Here is an 18,457-nt window from a genome sequence, read left to right as displayed (position 1 = left end):
GAATTGCCCTAGGAGCCCATCGCACCAGTCCCATAGCTAGTATAGAGATTGAAGCCAACGAACCACGACTTGAAATCGAAAAGGCAAAGGAAAACTAACAGGATCTCAACCCCGACCCTTTAACATCAGAATATACAATCTTCTCAAAGAACTAAAACTCAGCCTTCCACCTATTTTACTTCCACACAACTCCCTAGATACCCTTCCATGGACAGCTCATTTGCCTCGATTCAACTGGGAATTGAACAACAATTTTAAAGCTCAAACTGACACGGCGAAATTCCAACAGTTACTTCATGAAATTTGCAATAGATACTCATCATATAGTGCAATTTATACTGATGGATCAAAATCCAATGAGATAAATGGTTGTGCAGTGAAATATAAAGACTATAGTAAGCTATACAGAGCCTCAGGCGGCAGCGCGCCGGCCTCTCACCGCTGGGTTCCGTGGTTCAAATCCCGGTCACTCCATGTGAGATTTGTGCTGGACAAAGCGGAGGCAGGACAGGTTTTTCTCCGGGTACTCCGGTTTTCCCTGTCATATTTCATTCCAGCAACACTCGCCAATAGCATTTCATTTCATCTGTCATTCATTAATCATTGTCCCAGAGGAGTGCGACAGGCTTCCGCAGCCGGCACAATTCCCATCCTCGCCGCTAGATGGGGGCTTCATTCATTCCATTCCTGACCCGGTCGAATGACTGGAAACAGGCTGTCATAGTAAGCTATACAGATTACCAGATCTTTTCACAGTTTTTACAAGTGAACTGTATGCTCTTAAACAGGCCATGATTCATATTTCAAAAGCAAGCTACAATAACTCATTCATAATATTCTCTGATTCCAAACGTGCATTAACTTCAATACAAAATCCATCAACAACACACCGCCTTGTTAAAGAAATTCAAATGCTGTACCACAAGATCAAGATTGTAGGAAAAAATGTTTTCATGTGGATACCATCTCGCAGAGGAATACCAAGCAACGAATCAGCTGATCAAGCAGCAAAAGAAGCTAGTAGTCTTCGAGCGTCAAATTGCCACGCCACATTCCGATATCATCGCTTGTATCATAATGAAACTATACGAACAATGGAAAATGAACTCCTAAAATTTAAAATGGTATCTACGAGAATATATACTCTCCAAAACCTCACCAGACATGAACAAGTCTTATCTCCCGACTAAGGATAGGACACACTAAGATCACCCACAACTATCTCCTAGAAAAGAAAATCTCCCACCTGCAGTAAATGTAACTGCTCTCTCACTGTCAAGCATATCATCTCAGAATGTCAACTGTATCACCATTGGCGCCAACACAACATACCTAAGGAAATGGAAGTGACACTGGCTTCTCCAGCACTGAGTCAAGTCACCAACTTCCTCGAGGACACTGGCTTGCATTCCAAAATGTAATTACATTATACTTATTTACATTTTCCTTATATTTTTGTATAACTACATTATTATTATTATTATTATTATTATTATTATTATTAGCGGCTGTCTGGCCGAGGCGGTAAAGGCGTGCTCGGATCACCCGGAAGGACGTGGCGTTCGATTCCCCGTCAAGATGTCGTAAAATTTAAGAAACGAGATTTCCACTTCCGGAGGTGCACATGGCTCTGAGATTCACTCAGCCTACACAACAAATGGGTACCACGTTAATTCCTGGGGGCAAAGGCGGCCGGGCGTAGAACTAACCAATCTACCCCAACAAGTGCCGAGGTTACTGATAGTGGAAGCCTTTACCTTCCACCCCTCCAAGGTCCTTCATGGCCTGTATGGAGATGACTTTGCTCTTTGTTTTGCTTATGATTATGATGATTATTATGATTATTCTGTAATCATATGTAAGAGTCGCGATAAGACCTTGGAGTTAAAGCGATTATAAACAACCGTAATAAAAAATAAAGTAATAAACTTATTTTTTGCTAGTGGCTTTACGTCGCACCGACACAGATAAGTCTTATGGCGACGATGGGATATGAAAGGCCTAGGAGTTTGAAGGAAGCGGCCGTGGCCTTAATGAAGGTACAGCCTGGTGTGAAAATGGGGAAACCACGGAAAACCATCTTCAGGGCAGCCGACAGTGGGATTCGAACCCACTATCACCCGGATGCAAGCTCACAGCCGCGCGCCTCTAACCGCACGGCCAACTCGCCCGGTAAGTAATAAACTTGTTTCAATCATTATTAGCAAATCTGGTTTTCTACGCCCTTACGGAGGAAATTCAAGCTAGTACTACATTCTACAGAAGCCTCCGCGGCTCAGGCGGCAGCGCGCCGACTTCTCACCGCTGGGTTCCGTGGTTCAAATCCCGGTCACTCCAAGTGAGATTTGTGCTGGGCAAAGAGAAGGCGGGACAGGTTTTTCGCAGGGCATTCCGGTTTTCCCTGTCATCTTTCATTCCAGCAACACTGCAATATAATTTCATTTTATCTGACAGTCATTAATCATTGCCCCAGAGGAGTGCGATAGGCTTCGGCAGCCGGCACAATCCCTATCTTCGCCGTTAGATAGGGGCTTCATTCATTCATTCCATTCCTGACCCGGTCGAATGACTGGAAACAGGTGTGGATTTTTTACTACATTCTACACATTATTCGAAAGGTAATATTCTGTGCAGAGTGAAGTAAGCAATCATCAATGCAACTGTGTGTTAGCGAGATGGCTGACAGTACAAGTGCACATTAGACGCCAGAGGATTTCTGACGTCAAGCTCTACAATGAAAGGGCGCGATGGGTGTAGCGGCAGAACACAACATCGACGTCCACAAGGAGAACCAGTCCCACCCCTCCCTCCCCCTCCAACTGGAAAACCTAAGTCACCAGTATAGCCGCCTCACCCTTAACAGGGATTTTTGTAACACTGACGGGTGTGGATAACACTCCTTACAAACGGAACTCCCTTACAATGGGTAACGGGCGAAATACTATAGCTGGGTAAAATGATACTATTGTGCAGCGCTCAAACCTCACACAAAATGCAAAGCCTGCTCGCAACTCCCGTACATAAAACCTAGAATTCCTTTTACTGAACTTCAATACATGTTAAGCGGTGAATTAACGAAATATGACATTTTTACCATCTATTGTCACGTTGCAAGGAAAGGATTCAAGTCACGTATTACTGCATAAGACGTGTATTGATACATACGAACAGCTCTATATGATCCAAAGCAGTCTTTCAGCCTGAACGGCCATGTCTCAGAATACTTGCCAACCCGTATAGGATATGGTGGTAATGTGCAGTCCCCGGCTGGTGTGGTCTTCACATGGTGTTTTCAAAAACAGGACTTGCCTCAGGAGTCCACTTACATCCCCTTCCACTTTGGGAGGGGAGATTTAGTAAAATATCAAAGGGTCAACAGATTTAAACCATTAATATCCCTCCTCCGATGTACCTCAAGGCAACAGTGGACTGAATCCAACACGTTGGCGCACATACAGGCCTGTGATGTTCATGACCTTTATTTATTTCTTTATCCCTAACCAGCGTGGAAGATGCATTTGGCGTCATTCGTGACTGAGCATATTCTTTAGTTTCATTCATGACCAAAGCGATCACACTCTTCCATTCTCAGTGACAAAAGTGAATACGCATAGTACAGATGTCGCACTTTCAAAGTAAAGCCTGTCCTCAACGCGCGCACCAAGTAGAGGCAGAAGTAGTCATTTTTAAACTACTTGGACATTACAGGACATCCGGTAAAAATATACTAAATTTACAAACACCAAACAGGACTATAAAACGGTTTTTCCAAACCCAAGCGTCCACGTAGCTGTTAAGCAAGTCACGCACCAGTCCATTAAAACGAATTACGAATAAGAAAACGAATGACAAAACAATCCTGAAAAATGAGTAGCGTTTAGATGTAAGATTTCGCGAGCTTTGGATGGTATTACGACAAAATAGCAACAATGATTATTCTTAGCCAGCTGGGATTGTTGTGTACTTTCGATGATGAACAGCAGATATCTCAGCAAGGGCTGATTTCACCCTGTGGGTCGGGTGATGTCTGAAGGCTGTTTTTAGTTCGTTCTCTAACGATGGAAGCTTACTTCAGGATAAAAGTACAGATTAATATCAATATGACCGCTGATTAGTAACGCGTCTTGAAAAGTAAAGCTGACCCAATGAAATGTGGAAAATCCTTTTGCAGGAATTATAATACAATATTTCAAATGGTCTCGTTTTTATTAATTGTAAATACAATAAAATGACAGGTTTTTTTTGCTATTTTGCATTACGTCGCACCGACACATGTTTTGTGGCGACTATGGGATAGGAGAGGCCTGGGAAGTGGAAGCAAGCGGCCGTGGCCTTAATTAAGGTACAGCCCCGGCATTTGCCTGGTGTAAAAATGGGAAACCACGGAAAACCATCTTCAGGGCTGCCGACAGTGGGGTTCTAGAAGGTGGAAGTCCATTTTTTTAGAAATAAGGCATGAAAAATCACAAAAATACAAATTTAGGTGAATACAAGGCAGGTGATAAATGAAATCATCTTCCCGGCGATTGTATCTCACAAAGTGTATCTTCTTGTAAACTGCAGAAAAAATTAAACAGGCACGATATTTAATAACTGTAAAAAAAATATCCTTATAGGTTCTGACGAATAAGAGTACTGGCATCAATGATGATTCATTACAATACCACACATCTTCCCGGCAACCGAAACGCGATGGACTGGCAATCCAAAGGCTGGTATTGTCTGATAATAGTAATGGAAGATTAGGTTACTCGTGCAACATCTGGACTGAAAACACGCCCCAAATAAACTCTCTCGTACATGCCTTCAGTAAATGGAATATTTTACTCATCAGAGGTATCCTGGATATGACCATCATTCAGGCGGCTGTTATTTTCTTTGTTTCCCACAGAGACTGACGGCACCGTTCTCATCAACGACATATACTTACCATGAGAGTGAAATGTGTCCAGCAACTGTGTTAAAGTGCCATTTAGGTCTGTAAATGATCTGGGCTAGGGATGGGAATGGTATTCTGGTACTTGAAATAATTTCCGGGCAAATAAAAAAGCACAGTTGAGACATATATAATCACCACAGACTAAGCTCACAGAAAAAAAAGTCCGGCACATGTCTGCGAGAAACAATCAGTTATTTGAAACGGAAGTGCTATTGCAGTTATGCTCATAGAAAAATATAAAGCTTTCTAATACATGCATGGTAGTGTGATGGAACCAAATGCAAATAGTGATGGTTCTGCTAAAGCGCTTTTAAACGTCGCTGCATTATCTCGTTGAAAAAATGCCTTTTCCATGGAATGCAATACACGAGAACTAATGGGTGTCCTGAACGTATCTCTGTTCTGCCAGTAACTTTCTTACACGCACTTAGCAGGGACCGACGATTCCATAAGGTGGACACCCTGCTATCATACAATTATCAGTGCTGGTGTACACCTGCAAGTCTTAACAGATTTTAATATAAGTCTTCACTGGAGAGCATGGAGGAGGAAATATAACGTCACAAAACCAGTCCACGGACATGTACTTTTCATCATTCAGCCCGAACTTCTGTCGTACTGAAGACGATGATGTGCTCTTCCAATAGGATCCCGTCCGACCACACACTGCAACAGGGATTAAACACGGTCTTCGAGGTACTTGTGAACTCTCGTAGCCAGTGCAATCCAATCCTAAGATCTCTCAAATATCCAGCAAGAATGGGCTCGGATATTACATGTCACGGAGTCTACAAAATCTGTACAGAGCACTCAATACATCATTATGTGAAATGTACATGGAACAATATTGCTCTGGTTGCCACTGGTCTCGTTTGTGATTGACATCACCCAACAGTTCAGTTCTGTTCGAGGTAGTAAAGTCATGCAAAGACAAGAAGAATATAGCAACGTTTTAGATATTTTTATCTTCAAAAAATAAGCAGAATTTCAGAATGTGATCACTAGTGCAAGGTATACTGGCCACAGTTTCAGAACTTGTCATTTAAACTATAGGAATAAAAGTCCTGCATAGTTATTCTTAAACTCGTCAGTATGTATCGGGAAGGAATAAGGGTATTTCTGGTGCAAGACACTAATGAATAGGCAAATCCGTCAATTACGTGAATCAGAAAGAAGTCTAATACAGAGATACAGGTTAACGTTACTCATATTGAAATAAATTATCGTTTCATATATTCCATTCAGCATGAACTTAAGAAGTTCTTCATAATATGCTACTGCAAGTGGGATGAAAATTATTATATGGAAAACACTATAAATTTGATGTGAATACTTTCGCTGATTTGACACACTACCACACGTATTGTACACCATTAGAAAGTACGTTCATGTCCAAAACAAGCATGGTATTCCACAATGATGCAGAACACTGTTTACGGGACAACATTCAGAATGACTTCCTGGGTTGATGTTGTAAAGCAAAACATAATAAAAACAAACAAATAAATAAATAAACAAAAAATAAATAAAATCATAAATGATTACCTCTGAAGACCCCCATATCTGGACAAAGCCGCGGCCGCAAATAGCATTCCCACAGGTTGTGCAAGGCTGGCGTATCTAATTAAAATAAAAGAAAAGACGAGATGTTACTCCAACGATCGTAAGTTCTCTTATTTCTTCAAAATGATACAATGTTATCACCCTCCTAAAATCTGATCATATGGCACAAATACCACAATGTACCAAGGTATCCCCAATATAGTATCTCTCTTGCAGGAGACGTTTAAAACTATCATTATTCTCGCTGGGAATGTGTCACAGAATCATTTAAAAGGACCACTGGGAATTTTAGACTTGAGATTAGTGTAGCCAACTTACATTTATAAACCCCATCATCCAGAGCACAAAGCGCTCAAATTTAAATCTTATTCATTCATTATCTACGAGGACAAGCTGCATATTCTGTAACTCTGGTTGTTTGTAAGTTGAGAAAATGTCTCATTTTTAAGGTGAAATACAGTCTAAACGTATAACTACCACTACTCCTTACTTCAGCTTCTCACTGCATGTATTTTCTTAATAATACGTATTTTATTAACATTTTATTTCTTCACATTTACCAATCAGTGTGCGTTTCTGATTGACGCCATAAGTAAATACATTAAATGTAGAAATATATTTCGATATATTGATAAAGTAGTAAATCAACTTGCATAACTATTGACTAAGAAATAATACCACAATTGTTTGGTCGTATGAGAAGCTGATCTGGTTACAGAAGGCTAATTTAAAGGAAGCACGAATTTCGTCCCGTTTCGGAGACCTCTGCACAAATCCAAAATTATGCTTGAAATACCATACTCACTGTCAGTTAACTATTCCTAACCCAAACCTGAATAACACCGTATTGAAATAATTTTAAAATGCCTAATTTATAAAAGAATACACATTTATAGCCCTCTTTACACTAGAACCATTATTTTTTAAAATGGTTAAAGGCTTATGAACACTTCAGAATATTGTCTGAATCATAATTATACAGAAAAAACAACATACAACGTTTATTAGGCTAGAAATATTACATATCATTTGGATGTGTTAAATGGCAGCGTAATGCTTTAACCACCCAACTCCCAACCCGAATGCCCCGGGTTCGAAACCCGGCGCAGTATTTACACTAAGACCAGCGTGTGGGGACAGGAAGGACGTCCGGCCTTAACTTCTGTACACTGAGCCCCGGCGTTTCGTCAACTCAAAAAATGTAGGAAGACGGGGATGAAAAAAAGTGATACGTCATTAAGTTCGATTTTAAAACGAAAATGACAAATGCTGTTTTGTATTACGGACGAAGAATTTAACTTCCTTAAAAAATTACCATTTGGGCAGTTTCCAAGTTATATATATATTTTTGCTAGTTGCTTTACGTCGCACCGACACAGATAGGTCTTATGGCGACAATGGGATACGAAAGGCCTAGGAGTGGGAAGGAAGCGGCCGTGGCCTTAATTAAGGTACAGCCCCAGCATTTGCCTGGTGTGGAAATGGGAAACCACGTAAAACCGTCTTCAGGGCTGCCGACAGTGAGGTTCGAACCCACTATCTTCCGGATGCAAGCTCACAGCTGCGCGACCCTAACTGCACGGCCAACTCGCCCGGTGCCAAGCATTCTGACAGTCTATCTGCATGACGACAATACAACAGTATCATTATGGGAAACTTGACAGACATGATTCCTTTCCATGTTATGGTGCAACAGGAAATAATTGATGATAACGTTAAATGGACTTTTATTAACATCGTAGTGTGCTGCGATTGTGGTGATAAGTGTTCAGTTTTGAGAATCTACGAATATATTCGCGTATATACAGATAATCTATCTTTCAACCTTGTCAGTTTCACCTACAATAAGATGATGTCATGCATGACATCGATACTCATTCCTTCTGCAGTGCACGTATTGCATACTGTATTATTTAGTAAGCCGGGCGAGTGGCTCAGAAAGTTTAAGGCGCTTGCCTTCTGAGCGCAAGTTGCAGGTTCGATCCTGGTTCAGTCCGGTGGCATCTGAAGTGCTCAAATACGTCAGCCCCGTAAATGAACACCCGCGGGACAAACTTTCGGCACCTCGGCGTCTCAGAATATCGTAAAAGAATATAGTGGGACGTAAAACCAATAACATTACTATTATTATTATTATTATTATTATTATTATCGTCCTTTATTTCTAATTATTTCGGCACCTCGGCGTCTCAGAATACCGTAAAAGAAGACACTGGGACGTAAAACCAATAATATTATTATTAGCCTAAATTTTAAATTATTATTATTATTATTATTATTATTATTATTATTATTATTATTATTATTATTATTATTATTATTATTATTATTATTGTTTAATAAGAAAGCATGATTCTGCGCAATTTAACATATCTAAAATGATGATGAATTACTGAACATCCAGTTCATTCATAGGTCCTACTTATATTAACATAACCGGGCGAGTTGGCCGTGCGGTTAGGGGTGCGCGGCTGTGGACATGCATCCGGGAGATAGAGGGTTCCAATCCCACTGTCGGCAGCCCTGAAGATGGTTTTCCGTGGTTTCCCATTTTCACACCAGGCAAATGCTGAGGCTGTACCTTAATGAAGGCCACGGCCGCTTCCTTCCAACTCCTAGGCCTTTCCTATCCCATCGCCGCCATAAGAACTACCTGTGTTGATGCGACGTAAAGCCAATAGCAAAAAATTATATTAACATTAAAATCATTACAGTGTTTATATCATCTTCAGTTTACGATAACTTATAGAAATGATATTTTCCTTTCATATCTTGGCAAGTTGTTTTTCCTTGTATAACTTGGTAATATATCGATATCATAGTTTCGTTCGATCTAAGTTCCATTCCCTTGTTTTGAATGGGAAGGATTTGCTACTCCTAGGAATTGTGTCAAGTGTTATCAAGACAATCGGTAATCAGTGATGGATGTTACTAATAAAACGTCGCCTTCAAAAACACGATCAAAGTATTTTACTTTGTTGACAGATAACGATACAGTACGGTATATCCAGGTCAAAACTTTCAGCTCGAATGGGAAGAAATATTTTCATATTAGGAAAGAGTTAAGTAAGGAGAAACACAGGAGGCAAGAAAGGTTATGGTGGACATGGAACTTCCTATAGCTCCGCAGCGATGGAAAGGGAAATCGACCCACTCCTCCCTAACTTGAATTGAGCATCCATGCTGTAAGCGGAGCTGCGAGCATGTCCGCACTGCTAGTGTGATGTATGGGACAGGGCAGGGACACAGAGATCCCATGTCGTCCGCTGTCCGCTGCACATGACATGAAGTGTGAACGATGTGGCATATACAGCGGTACAGAACGGAGGGCCCCAACCTCTCCCGCCTCCATCTTTAATAATAATGTTGCTAGAATGACAGTCAGGAGGGCCCTGTCAGCTTATTACACAAGTCACCAGTAACATCAATGTACAAAAACAGTTTAATGCGATCTATATAATTCTATGAAGTATAAAAAGTTAAAATAAACCTCGCTGGAGCGTGAAAAAGGATATACCAAAATAATTTTAGGTTTCATCTGCCATATTCTCCATCGCCACGAACGATTTCGTACCAGATTTCCATTAGTTACTCAGAGTGGATGGAAATTCGCACTGAAATTCTCGTTTCTTGCACCTCGGCTGGGATGTTGGTCGTTCGTCCTGGTGTCATGGAGTAAATTACGTGGTTCTTCACAAGTAGCTCTTCTACACGCTGGGCTAATATAATCAAAACTTACTTGTCCAACCGTTTTAAATATTACAGATTTTCATAATTATCTTACATCTCCTCTTTTGCGAAGAACTGACCTCTACCATTTACTGCGAATAATAATTTGTCTACTCTTCTTTTACTAAGAAAATGGGATTTGCACTGTTAAAAAGTGTACTTCAATAGAATCGAAATAAAACTGCATACTTTCTTCCTTTCTGTAGGCAACTGTCGCCCTGATCCTTCCCGCACAACAAGCTCAGGACAAAAGCGATAAGCTGAGATGGACGGAGTGGAATAAGAACCATGCAGTACGAATGATATTGTAAGCTGAGAAAAGTAGTTTATGTTTAGCCCTCATTTTAATTCCGGCATACACTGCTGCTATGTACTGTAGATCCACGATCCCATGAAGTTCACCTTGAAACATTTTACGTGACATTTTAAGTAGTATTTAATTATTCATTTTCGGCAAACATTCCTAACGGCCTTCCTACCCTAACTTAACAATACAGATATTGATTCAATGCCCCGTTACATAGCGAATGGGAGTAGACGCCTTTTAGTTGGAAAAGGATGCTCCGGAATCGATAGCTGCAGCTGTACATGAAGTCATGTAGTTCACACTCGGACTTAGCAGCCGACGTTTGGCCATAATGGATGACTTTTATCTTCAGGCGTTCTTTCAGTGTTTCCAAAAATGTATAGGGTAGGTACATATCCTAAAGAACCTTCTGCAAGCATACTCTCACAGCTAACCACAGATTCATATTGCTGTTATCCCGTGCTCTCTATGAAAATTAAAGCGTGGACAGGATCGGTCTCGTCCGCATTACCCCTTCGTTCGATCTCTCTATCAAAATCCATTCCTATAATTGTTCTCATGTAACCATCGTTTCATCTTCGTGGAGGAGATTTTATTCGTTACTTTTGAGACGAACTTTACCAAAACACATGCTATTTGTATGGTGATATTTATACATGTATATGAATAAAAACCACGTAAACACTCAAAGAATAAGCACAACTGCTCTGAACGAATTTAAATGTTTTTAGTTCACTCTAATTATATTTTAATGTCCCATTTCTTTAAAAACGAGGCCATATACCAGGATATTTCCACATTTCTTGTTTACAAAAACACTTGAACATCCGTAGGCTGCGAGGTTCGAAGATATACGTGCGTTTTGATGTTTGGCCGTTGCAATAATATGCATTATTTGTGGCACTGCAGAGGCAGTTAACCACAGTGAGAACTCCTGTGTTATTGAGGTGCCGTAAGAATGATCCATGATTATTAAGAAAAGTGAATCTCGGTCCATACATGAATGATTTTTAAAATCAATTTGCTTTACGTCGCTCCGACACAGATACGTAAGTCGTATAGCGACGATGGGAGAGGAAACAGCTAGGAGTAGGAATGAATCTACCGTGGTCTTGAGTAACGTACAGCCACAGGATTTATATGGTGTGAAAATGGGAAACAGCGGAAAGATTTTTGAAATGAATGGTCACATCGTTGACCCTGTGTTTTGCAGTCCACATTAAATAGTCAAGATTTGAAATGCAGGGAACGAAAGATAGCAAAGTATAACCCATAATACAAGCCTTTGCCTTGAAGGCGACTATCGTTGTGTCATTAATTATATCTAGCACGCTTCATTTGTGTCTTTCACTTAAGTTTCGTGTCAGTTATTTCAACAACAGCCTTTAATACCTTTGTTTTTATTTGTATCTTACCACTGATTTTATACTGTTTTAACTAAGCACTAGCTCAAATTTATTTGGAATTTTATCGTGCACTGACCAAAGAAAAGTCTAAGTTATTATTTTATATCGGCCTCGTAAACCAACATTATCGCCAATTGAATTCGTCACAGTGATCACGTGACTTCTAGCCCTGCTCCAAGGAAGGCAGCGGGCGGTTAATCGGCCAGAACCGGAAGTTTAATATGCTAGAGTTCTAAGCGATTCATTTGGGAGCAAAACAGAAATTAAGGTTATCGGCAATTTAATTCACCATCAGCAATTCTTCATGCACCTCATGTTCCACGACGGCAGCGAGAATTCATTTTTCATGCCTCTCAACTTCTACGAAGGCTCCTAAAATTCCATCACAAGTTTGTGACGCACGCATTGTTCATCATAACTTGGTCTGGAATAGTACAAGCGAAACCTATCTAGCAGCAGCTACACCGACGAAAATGGTGTAGCGTGCGGGCGACCTTTCAAGGGAAGATCGTTCATTGTTTTCGGAAAGAAAAGTGAGAATGAGAGAAGGGCCTGTGCTTGTGAAGGACGAGCAGTAGTGTCTGCTATCGATCGCTTTGCGGGGTAGAGCGAAAGCGACAAGATACGGGTAAGAGAAGGGCGGGACGAGGCGAGATTAAAGGTGAAGGAAGCAGAGTGCTACCCGCTGAATGCGGCATGTCACAAAGAACATGTACATCACTCCCACATTCCTGGGCTCTGGCAGCACATATTACTCGAGTTATGCTTTCCACAGTTCACCTTAAAACAACACATTTCACTAACCACTCAGCTAAGGCATGTCTAGTACATTCCAACCATTCAGGCGGTATGCGCCTTCTACTACAATTTCTAAGCAACATTCTATGTCAAAAGAAATAAAGCCTGAAATTCAATTACAAAGAGAAATTTGTGTACATAACTTATTATATAGTTGAGAAGGTAGGAGATTAGTGGATCATTTTTCTAAACCACAGGCCCCTAAAAATTGAAGCCTTTATTATTATTATTATTATTATTATTATTATTATTATTATTATTAATCTGCTGCTAGTAATGCCGGCCTCACGGTCTAGGGGTAGCAAGCCTTCCTCTTAACTAAAGGCCCTGGGTTCGATTACCCGTGACAACAAGGATCTTTACCTGGAATTGAGGACTGGTCCTAGGTCCATTTAGCCTATGTGAGAACTGAGAAGCTATCTGACGGTGAGGTAGCGGCCCAGGTTTAGAAAGTCAAGAATAACAGGCAAGAGTATGCGTCACCTCGTAACCTGCCTGCCTTCAGGCTGAGCAACGGTCACGTGACAGGCCAAAACCCATCAGGGTAGTGCCATGGGATTTGCCTTGTCTATCACTGGCAATTCTTCTATTCAGCCGTTCCTATACGGGGCACGTTGTTGGATGTTCCAATAATAATAATAATAATAATAATAATAATAATAATAATAATAATAATAATAATAATTTACGTCATACTAACTACTTTTTACGGTTTTTGAAGACGCCGAGGTGCCGGAATTTTGTCCCACAATAGTTATTTTACGTGCCAGTAAATCTACCGACACGAGGCTGGTGTATCCGAAGATCTTAAAATACTGCATTCCAGCCAACTGGCCAATTTTAAATCTCTGGCACTACCAGGAATCGAACTGAGGCGACAACAGATAATAGCGCTAACCATTACACAACAGCTGATGGTGGGGCTGTTGAGGATGCGACCAGCTTTTGGGCCGATGACTCACCATGCAATAACTTCTGACTACTTAGGAGCTTCCAAGTCTGGTTTTTAAATCATGTTCATGATTTAATAAAAACATTGCGTTTACAAATCTATTTTACAGTTCACACAGGGAGTCTTGCAAACTGATTGGTACAATAGCTCGCAGTTGTGCCTTGTCCTATTGCACCATATCTTCAAGGGCAAAGAGTCTATTAAATTATTTTCCTACTATTGCTACCTTCCTACAACGGTTCGATAACTAATGGGTTGTTGCACACACCACTGTTTTAAGACACCAGTGCTAAATGAGTTTCAAAGCCACAGTCTCTGCAGTAACTGTACTCGTTAAGTAATCTAGGTCAACAATGTTTAGAAAAAAGTACTATACAAATACTTTCGAAAAAAGAAGTATTAAAATACAAACAACACTCCAGTGGCATTACGTAGGGCCACGATGAGGAATACTGTACGTATTTCTCATATACAACACGCAGTCCTACACTACACAAGAAAGGAAACCCTAAGAGGCTATTTTATTTTACTACAGTTACAGCCCATAAACTTCACCTTGTTCCTTGCATTTGAAATTTTCGTAGCCATTACCAGTCTCATATTTGGGTATATACTGCCATGTTTTATCATTTTAAATGCTCACGTTTCTCCCACTTCTGCCGTATGCCTCATAAAGGCCAAATATCAGCATTTATGGAGTGAACCTACACAAAATCTACGGCTCCATAACATGTGATAGCAAAGCCTCGGCTGGAAGTTTCCAGGTACATTTGTAAAAATAAGCAACTAGTATATGTGCACTTCAGAACTAGGACAGCTTCATAGCTTCCAGTAAGTTATGCTGCCAAATGGATTGAACACGTGCAAAGAGTTTGATAAACACAGAAAGGATGGAATAAAAGCGCTCTAATTCAGATCATCAACCTAAAAATTGACTTATAGACTGTCATCTCAGACACATCTCTATTGTTGTGCTTATATGACACGGCGTTATAAAGACCAAGTTCAGTTGTTCGATCCTAGGCTTCCGTGATTTCGACGGTCATTTTGATTAAGATTTCCACGAGTTTTTCCCAGTCTCACATCAGATACCCCATGTCCAAGTTCCGAGGTACCTATTCTAAAATTGGATTAAATTAACTCGCGCAAAGACTCATCATTAAACACAACGCAATAAAACCGATTATAGCTCGATTTAGGCTGAAATTCCACAAGAGAATGATATTGTACGAGCTCGATATATACTGTACCTTCGGGCTACAAGTAGCTCTAACCATTAACTAGAAGACCTATCAAAATACGAAATTTCCAACAGAGGTACGATCGCAACCATATTTTGGTGTTTAATTAGCTTGTATGATACGAATGTAACAACTAACACCTTCATTGTCCTAAATCTTTCGATTGAAAGACATATTGGCCGATTTTGAACGAACATTTAACAATTCACAAATCAGAAGCTTGCTCAACATTGAACCACCGGTCGAGTTGGTCGTGCGGTTAGGGGCGCGCAGCTGTGAGCTCGCATCCGGGAGATTGTGGCTTCGAACCCCACTGTCGGCAGCCCTGAAGATGGTTTTCCGTGGTTTCCCATTTTCATACCAGGCAAATGGTTGGGGCTGTACCTTAACTAAGGCCACGGCAGCTTCCTTCCCATTCCTAGGCCTTTCCTGTCCCATCGTCGCCGTAAGACCTATATGTGTCGGTGCGACGTAAAGCAAAAAACCACTCGCTATGCAAAAAACATTGAATCACACGCCTCTTTACGTTTCACTTGCTCACTGATGCCAACTGCAAGAGAAAGAAGCAGCTCAAGACGCCATCTTTTTGACTCCTACGCAATCGTCCTGACTCAGAAGCGAGGCATCAAACTCACGTACTCATCGCCATTTACTATTGGAAGCGACTAACTATTGTCCTTAATTACATCAAGCCCCTTCAGAAGTTTGAATGTAACGATTCACTTCCAGTACAAATATAAGGATGAAATGTAAATAATTTGTATTAGAAGCCATGCCTGACCTAGTTTTTGCTTGTTAATAATGTTATTTGCTTTACGTCCCACTAACTACATTTACAGCTTTCGGAGACGCCGAGGTGCCGGAATATTGTCCCGCAGGAGTTCCTTTACGTGCCAGTATATCTACCGACATGAGGCTGACGTATTTGAGGACCTACAAATACCACCGAACTGAGCTAGGATCGAACCTGCCAAGTTGGGGTCAGAAGGCCAGCGCCTCAACCGTCTGAGCCACTCAGCCCGGCTATTTGCTTATTATTTTTAAGTCAATTTACTGGTATTGTTTTATCACTCATAGCCACTACTATGGTCAGAATATTAGCCTAATGCTGTGGCAAACCATTAAATTTGATTTATGGTATAGTAAAATGGCATATGAGTAAGAAAGACCGAAACAAGGAAGAAGTACGCGAATTTTCTAAACTTCAAACTTTATATTCGTGTTCGACAAACTGAAAAGCTTTCAAGTAATATTACAGTAGCTGATTCGACACTGAAAAAGAATTGCTTCATTCGTAACAAGTCATGTGCAACAGTTCTGAAGACATCTTCCAATGCCTCGAAAAACCTTACACATCCCTGAACACGAAGTAAGTCCTTGCCACTAATGACAAGTGTTTCTGTAAGTCATTTATTATTGAACAGTACAACTGCTGTGTTGAAACAGTTGTACCGCCTGTTCTGTTGGTGGGTGGCAGACATATGTTAGGAAATTTCCAGCTGAAGGGGCAGCTTAAAGCTGCAAGAGGTCTGCTGTCTAAATGAGGTCTGGCGGTATGTTTGTCGACCCATCACGCAGGCAGGCGGTCTTCAGCACAACGCATGCATGCATCTTCCAGATAAAGGATAAGTACTTCAACTTGCCAAAACTAACTTCTATTATGGCTGACATAAACAGAACGTACTGTATCGTCTCTGCAAGAGGAGTAAGCTACCGCTTCAAAATAACGCACAGCACTCCAGAAACTTTTCTGCTGGTATACAGTACCATTTCTACAGTATTTACCCATGAGTATTTTATGACTAATGTTAAGAATCTGAAATGCTGTAACGGCAATAGAGTCCGCGGAATACGCATACACCTGGGATTTACAGAGTTGTACTAAATGAATAAAACTTCTTGCGTCCAGGACAGTCACAATCGTCACTACCGTTTTTCCCACGCCTTGTGAGGTCGCGGGTGCGAACTGTGTCCCACATGTGGATCTGGCCCGTTTTACGGACGGATGTCCTTCTTGACATCAACCCTATGTGGAGAAACGACAGGCTGAAATCTTAGCATTAAAATAAATATCTCCCCAAAGTTTTCAGTGAACCATTTCAGGCTAAGGCATACTCAAGAAGGTTTCTTTTTAAAATGGCATAAAAACATAGTACTGTAAATGGATGTAGGGCGCAAAAACCCTGTTTGAAATTTGGAAACGTGAAATTTGTGGTAGATTCTGAACAATTTCTGGAGGGGGCATTAAATAACTTACTGCATTTATTTCACCACTATGAATGAAAACATATCTCCGATATTAAACACAAACTAGAGACCAAGGCATTTAAGGGAGTGGCGAATAACAATTTACGGTAATAAGCATTAAGATGTGCTGCGAGTATTAGTAAAATGGCGTGTAGGGCCTACGTGGGTTATTCACTTATAAGTCAAATGCTGACAGGCTGGGGTGTAACAGAGTGTACATCGTTAAGACCCATTTTCATTTCGCTGGATGGAAATGGAGGCAAGTGATTTATCCAATCTGATAAATAAACAATTGATATTAAGATTGAAAAAGGGAAATAATTGCTGTTACTAATCATCAGCAACAGTAGTATTTTGTAAAATCAACTGAATGAAGGGGTACATCAGCAGTAGCGGTGATAAGGACCCCGCAGTAGCCGCGGGGCAGCGGGGCCCCATGGCTTGTGAGGGACCCATGGCCGTGCTGTATCAACTTTTTCAAAAGCGTAGGCGATGCATGTTTTCCTGTTTCATTCTGCCCATACACTCTACTACTAGCTAGTTTCACCCAGTTTACCACCGCTCTCTAAGGAAAGGCATCCCCACTGACAAACTTGCAGCCTATTATGTGAATCTCATCCCAACTCCAGGGGAGTTCACATCTGAAACCGGACTAAGTGGTAAAAAGGACATTATCAGCTTCAACCCACTTATGTCAGAGCGTTCGTGTGCTGTCTGGGTCTATAAATGCATTCGGGAGACAGCGGGTTCAAATCCCACGCTGGCTGACCTAAAATGCATTACTCATTTTCATTATGAGGGAAGTACTGGTACCGGGAACGGTACTCTTACGAGAACCGCAGGCATTTTCTTTCCGAATTCTTAACAACACTTGAGCTGAAATAAAAACTACGAATAAGAGAATCGGTGACTTAAAAAGCGCCCTACATTTTCTAAATTATTATCTTCGTTGCGTCGTTGTTTTTCATTGTAATAGTAGACAACCTTGCATTACGAAATAAACTTGTAATTTTCCTTATCAGGAAACGAGGGGCCCATTTTCAATTATTGGGGGGGGGGGCAGCTTCCTAGCGCCGCTACTGTACATCAGGAGTAATGACAGGGCATCTGTTTCACCTCTGCTTGAGGAAATGCATACAAAGTGAACGTTTCTACTTGTCATATGCATTACACAGCACACTAAGCAACAATTCAAGGCCCTTAGAGGGGAACTAAAGAGCATTAAATGGAAGAGTAGCGGCCATATTGGGTAATACTCGGGCCGAAGCAGCCTCA

General features: G+C 40.9%; 1 protein-coding gene across 2 annotated transcripts in view; it reads right to left on the bottom strand.

The window, feature by feature from the left end:
• LOC136863913 (centrosomal and chromosomal factor) overlaps window positions 1-18,457 on the bottom strand; it is a 293,847-nt gene that overhangs the window by 211,238 nt on the left and 64,152 nt on the right. Inside the window, exon 2 of one of the 2 annotated variants that reach the window (XM_067140334.2) lies at window positions 6,485-6,559. The exons of the other annotated variant lie outside the window; for it this stretch is intronic. Within the exon in view, the coding sequence (XP_066996435.2) occupies window positions 6,485-6,559 (75 nt within the window). The remainder of the gene's footprint in view (window positions 1-6,484; window positions 6,560-18,457) is intronic. 2 annotated transcript variants of the gene reach the window in all.

The sequence above is a fragment of the Anabrus simplex genome, chromosome 2 (assembly GCF_040414725.1).
Source record: "Anabrus simplex isolate iqAnaSimp1 chromosome 2, ASM4041472v1, whole genome shotgun sequence".
NCBI classification, from domain to species: Eukaryota; Metazoa; Arthropoda; class Insecta; order Orthoptera; family Tettigoniidae; genus Anabrus; species Anabrus simplex.
The sequence above is the reverse complement of the archived record's forward strand: the minus strand, read 5'-3'. Positions and strand labels throughout refer to the sequence as shown.